At 64.5% G+C, this 5,880-nt stretch overlaps 1 protein-coding gene across 1 annotated transcript in view; it reads right to left on the reverse strand.

Moving 5' to 3' along the window:
- PPP2R3B (protein phosphatase 2, regulatory subunit B'', beta) overlaps positions 1-5,880 on the reverse strand; it is a 17,116-nt gene continuing 11,236 nt past the window's right edge. Inside the window, exons 8-13 of the mRNA XM_006902994.1 lie at positions 5,218-5,266; positions 4,880-4,969; positions 4,079-4,254; positions 2,573-2,691; positions 2,169-2,275; positions 1-124 (exon numbers count right to left, since the gene is read on the reverse strand). Of these exons, the coding sequence (XP_006903056.1) occupies positions 1-124; positions 2,169-2,275; positions 2,573-2,691; positions 4,079-4,254; positions 4,880-4,969; positions 5,218-5,266 (665 nt within the window). The remainder of the gene's footprint in view (positions 125-2,168; positions 2,276-2,572; positions 2,692-4,078; positions 4,255-4,879; positions 4,970-5,217; positions 5,267-5,880) is intronic.

Raw genomic sequence — 5,880 nt, forward strand, 5'->3', positions numbered from 1 at the left:
TCACAGCAGCTGCGGCCCGTCCTCGGCCTCGTACAGGTCCATGGCGCCCGGCGCGTCCAGGAAGGGCCTCGTGTCCAGCTGTGGTCGCAGCTTCGGGTCCACGGGGCTGAGCTCAGGGTCGTACCTGCGGCAGAGGGGCCGTGAGGACGGGGCGGGCAGCACGGGGTGAGCGGGACGGGGTCTGGGGGCCTGGCGGGGGTCACTGGGGCCCCGGTTAGGCAAAGACGTCCTGGAGGGGGAGGTGGGAACGAGGGGCCTCTGAGGACGGACGGACGCGATGGCTGGAAACTGACTGGCCGCCGTGAGGGCAGGGCGGGACCGGCCAGCACGCCTACTGTCCACTGGGTCCTCAGGTGGTGGACCTACTCAGTCCACGCCGATCCACCGGCCACGTCGGCAAAGGCCACTTCAAAGCAGAGCTCGGGCAAGGACCTCACAGGAGGCCAAGTCCAGCAACCAGGTGGTACCAGGACACAGTGTGGACAAAGCCAGTCGCCGACTGACCAGGATCTCGGACCTGCTCCTTCAGGGTGGACATCACAGCCAGGTGTCCACTGACCCGGATCTCAGACCTTCTCCTTCAGGGTGGACATCACAGCCAAATGCCCACTCACTCAGATCTCAGTCCTGCTCCCCCAGCATGGACACCACCACCAGTTGCCCACTGACCTGGCCCTTGGTCCTGCACCCCCAGCATGGAGACCTCCGCCAGTTGTCCACAAGCCTGGACCTACTCTTTCTCCACGACGCCATGTGGGGTCCCCCAAAGACACCCCAACAAGCACGGAGGAAGGGTCGGGGAGCCTGCATCCACATGTCCGGAGAGTCAAGGACTTCTAAACACCCCCACTAACACTGTAAGTCCAGCATAAGTAACGTACTAATGCCACTGACCACGTGCCCAAGGCCTGAAGACCATCTTAGCGCCCCCTGACCCCAGAGCCCAGGGAGAAAGGGTCGTGAGTTGGGCGGCTCCGTCCACATGACCTCAGACTTAAGGACATGTAAGCATCACCCCTGTGAAGCTACAAGTCCTGCATCATTAACGTGCAAAGGCCACTGACCGTGTCCCTACAGCCTGAAGACCATCTCCTCACCCCCGACCCCAGGGCCAGGGCGAAGGTCATGGCTGTCACTCGTGAGGGACCCCCGTCCGCGGGGAGGGGGGGTGGGGGGGTTGCTGGCTGACCAGCAGCCGCAGCTCAGGGGTGAGGATGAAACTGGGATAGAGACGGAGCCCCAGAGGACAGAGAGAGAGGACAGATAGGGAAGAAAGGAGCCCGGGATGCTGGGATGGACACACAGACACGCACACACACCCTGGGATGGGGACGGACGCGTGCACACACACAGCAGAGACACACAAAAGCCTGTGGTGAAGGGAGAGGAACACGAGTAACACGGCTGGACGTGGACACTCAGAGGCCGGGACAGCCCACAGGTGAAAGGTCTGGGGGTCCACTTGGTCAGCACCATCCAGGGCCTCCTGACACGGACACCCGACTCCCACACCCAAGAGGACAGAGAACAGCACGCGATGTGAGGAGACAGGGACGGGGCCCCACAACCCCTCCCGTGACCCGACTAGTCACATCAGAGACAGTCCCTCGGCCACGGTCAGCTGACTGACCGCCGACACAGCCCTTCTGTGGACCCGTCAGGGGCGGCACAGTGACCCGACGTCAAAGGGAACCGTCCTGCGCCGTCCCCGACAAGCTGCCACCCTCAGTCTATCCCGTCCAGGGGCCTCCTCTCCTCTGCTGACCATCCACCTTTCACAGCAGGGTGTCCTCCTGCAGGACCGGACCCTCCTGACCACACGGCAGTGGGGGAGGAGCAGTCCCTTTCACAGGGCCTGACCTAACTTGGGCCGGCACCCCCACCCCTCACACTAACTGCTCTCTGGGACCCGCACCCTTCACACTGCCCTGGGGGAAGTCAGACGTGGAGGAACCTTCTGGAAGGACCCCTGGCGATTCTGTCTGATGTAAAGGCTGCTGAGATTCGAGGTCGTGGAGGAAGCCCCAGGTGAGCCGGCAGCACCAGCTGGGCTCTGGCCGCAGCGGCCTCTGTGGGCCTGACTTTCAAGGGGGGCTCCCTGTGGGGGGCCAGTCGACGTGTGGGTAAAAGGCCGAGCAAGAGACGTCGGGGGCCGGGGATCCGCTTACCCGTCGTTCCAGGGGTCCCCCGCGGCCTCCTCGGCCACCAGGATGTCGTACTCCTCGGCCGCGTACTTCTCCCAGTCAGAAAGCTCGGGGCCCTCCGCGTCACCGTCCTGCGGGGGAGCAGCGTCTCGATGCACCCCCACACTCAACCAGAGCGGGGACCCCAGCGCCCTACATCCACCCTGAGCAGGGTGGACCCCTACACTGACTCTGGGTGAAGACACAGTTTGGGGGGACCCCTATACTGACTGAGCAGGGGTGCAGTTCGGGGGACCCCTACACTGGCTGTGAGTAGGGGTGCAGTTCGGGGGACCCCTATACTGACTGAGTAGGGGTGCAGTTCGGGGGACCCCTACACTGGCTGTGAGTAGGGGTGCAGTTCAGGGGTGCCCCCAGGCCCCACTCACCCTGAGCAGGGACACCTGCTCCTTCTGCTCTCGGTCCAGGTACTTCTCGATGTTGAAGAAGGTGTCAAAGAACACGCTGGCCTGCTTGCAGCGCTTCAGGTCCTGAAGGGTGATCTTACCTGTGGGCAGCACACACCTGAGTGCACAGGCTGGGGCCAGGGGGCGCCTGAGGGGGTGGGGGGCCGGTATGGGGCACTGTGCACGGCTGAGGAGGGGACGTGGGGGGCTGGGCTGGGCTGAGCGGTGTACAGGTGCCAGGGCTGGAGGGCTGGGCTGGGGCTCAGGTGGGGAAATGGGGGAGCTAGGCTGGGCAGGGCGGTGTGTGGCCTCAGGAGGGAAGTAGGGGGTGGGCTGGGGGCTGAGTGTGGGCTCCAGAGTTGGGGAGGGGGCGGGGGCTGTGAGCGAGCCCCTCAGTGAAGAGGGCACAGGGTTAGGGGGTCAGGCCGCGTGCACACCTGAGCCAGGGCCTGGGGAACTGAAGGAACCACAACCGCATGCCCTGAGGACTCGGGGAGCTGAGGGTTGGGGGACTCCCTGAGCCACGGGGACAGGGGCCTATGTGGGGGCCTTAACTGAGGGCAGGGGCAGTGAGGAGACAAGAGCTCGAGATCTGAGGGGGTGTGAGTGCCGGAGCCAGAGGACCCAGGTGGACAGGGCTGCATGTCCCCAGGAAACGGGGAGGTGAGTGAGCGGAGGACGCGTGTCAGCGATCGGAGCGTGTGCAGGCCTGCGCTTTGGGCCAGGTTCGTGAGAGGGCTGCACGTGAGGACACGCACCGGACGACCCCTGGTCTGCCCCTTGGCATCTGAGGACCCGCGGTGACCACGCACGGTTGCTGACCCGGCACGGGGCCACACTCCCGGCGAGATCAGGCGGTCTGAGAAAGCCCTCCGCCCGATGTGGACAGCACAGCTGGATTGTGGGGCTGAGGGATGGTCAGTCCGTCTGGTCACTATGACGACTGGGGTTTTCTCCACAAGGCGGACCTTCAGCCACCTGGCTGTCTGGACCCACTCCAGACCCCCTGGACCCCACAACTTAGGGCTCAAACCCCGCTTCCACCTCTACTGCAATTCTGGGGCGCTGAGTCCCCGTCCATCTGAGCCCACGCCCACTCCTGGTCACGACCACACCCACACCCACAGGCCACTCCTGTCCTGACCACTGCTACACAACCTGCCCACTCCTACACAGCCTCTGCCCACTGCTAGTCCTGACCACGCCCATGCCCGTCTTGACCACTCCTACACAGCCTCTGTCCACTCCTGGTCCACACCACACACACACAGAGCCCATGACCACAACCACACCTGTCCTGACCCCACACACACAGCCTCTGCCCACACCTGTTCTGACCACTCCTACACAGCCTCTGCCCACACCTGTTCTGACCACTCCTACACAGCCTCTGTCCACTCCTGGTCCCGATCACGCCCACTCCTGGTCCTGACCACACCCACCAGGCTGGGCACTGGCAGGAGGCCAGGGTCGGGGTCCTCCACCCACCTGGGGTCCTCGGCCGCACCAGGTCCAGCATCTGGCAGAGGCAGTCCTGGAAGGGCAGGGCCTCGATGGCCATGTTGTCCAGCCGGCGGCACTGCTCCTCGTAAAAGTACTCCAGCTCGTACATGGACAGCACGCCGTCCCCGTCCAGGTCCATGCAGCGGAACCAGTACTCGATGCTGCCCGCGGGGGATGGGAGGGCACGGACACGGGGTCACACACATCACCAGGCGCTGGTCACTCACCCGGCGCCTGCGTGGGAAGGGTGCCCTCCCTGTCGGGGCGCACGAGGGGGTCAGGACCCCGTGCTGCCCGGGTCAGGGCCAGTCAGACACGCGGCGTGAGCGTGGTCACTAGCAGCTGGCCGTGTGCGCATGCAGCATCTGGCCCCAGAGCCCCTGCACGCACGTCTCGGGCAACCACCACTCTCCTGAGGACACTGAGGGCACTCAAGGGCAGTGTCCTGACCCCGTCCACCCACAGTCTCCTGCGTGGACAGCACTGTTCTCCCGTCATGGCCTCACTCGCCCCGTCCCCCCAAGGCCAGCACTGTCCCCCCCTTCACGGCCTCACTCACTGTCCCCTCCCATGGAAAGCACTTGTCCCCGCCCCTCCAGCGTCACGGCCTCACTCACTCTGTCCGCCCCATGCACAGCACTATAACCCCCCTCATGGCCTCGCTCACTCTGTCCCCTCCCATGGACAGCACTGTCCCCCCCCTCACTCGTCGTGTCTCCTCTGATGACAGCAGCCCCCACCCCCACCCCCTGCCCCGTTCCCTCCACCCCCCACCCATGCTCACACCTGGTGGGGGTGGTCTTGTCCTCCTCCGAGATGAGAAACCACACAAAGTCCGCATAGCTGATCCTGCCCTCCTTCTGCACCTTCCGGCCTCTGCAGACAGGCGGGGACGGTCATCAATTCACACTGGCCAGCACAGCTTTAATGTCCGTCCCCCCAGCCCTCCCCACTGGGGCCCACATGGTGTACCTGAAGAGGACCCACTTACTGTCCGAGGACAAGACTGTGGTGACTCCAACCCACCATGGAGTTGTGGCCTCCCTCCCCCATGGCTCCCGAGGGGTCCCTGGCCAGCTGTGGGGTGGACATGGCTGGGAACCGGGGACCCAGGCCGTACGCACCTGGTCACTGCCCCGGAGAAGATCCGCTCCACCATCTTCAGAGATATGGCTGTTGGACAAGAGCACGGTCAGCCCTCACACGCAGGGACACGGCCAGAGCCCTGGGCTGGCCTCTGCTGACGCCAGAAAGGACAGTGGGCCTCAGCCCTCACACCGGGGACACGGCCAGAGCCCTGGGCTGGCCACTGCTGACCTCAGAAGGGACAGTGGGTGCAGGGAGCTCAGATGGAGCCATGTGAGAAGCAAACCAGCTTACAGCTGGACACATGACCACGAGTGCCCTGACAGTGACATGAGAACCAGTGAGTCACAACACCGTGACCAGGAGGCACCGAGGGATGTGTCCTCCTGTCTGAGGCCACGGCGACACAACCCTCCCCTGTCCTGCCCACTAAGAGAACCCCAGTCTTGAGGTGTCAGTGAGCTCGGCTCTGGGCGCAGCAGTGCGGAGAACTCCAGGATGGGAGGACACCAAATGAACACACAAGATGGCCTCACGCGGGGCCCTTGCCATGGCCACTGTGTGGTGCTGGGAGGGGCGGGGGTTGAGGGCTCTCGGGGCCATCACATGGTCACTCTGTCCCCCGTGGGGTAGAGACGTGGTGACCCCTCACCCTCACCATGGTCACTCTCACCCGTGGGGTAGGGACGTGGTGACCCCCG

The sequence above is a fragment of the Elephantulus edwardii genome, unplaced genomic scaffold (genome assembly GCF_000299155.1).
Source record: "Elephantulus edwardii isolate Elephantulus edwardi_28Jun2011 unplaced genomic scaffold, EleEdw1.0 scaffold00490, whole genome shotgun sequence".
In the NCBI taxonomy this organism is placed as follows: Eukaryota; Metazoa; Chordata; class Mammalia; order Macroscelidea; family Macroscelididae; genus Elephantulus; species Elephantulus edwardii.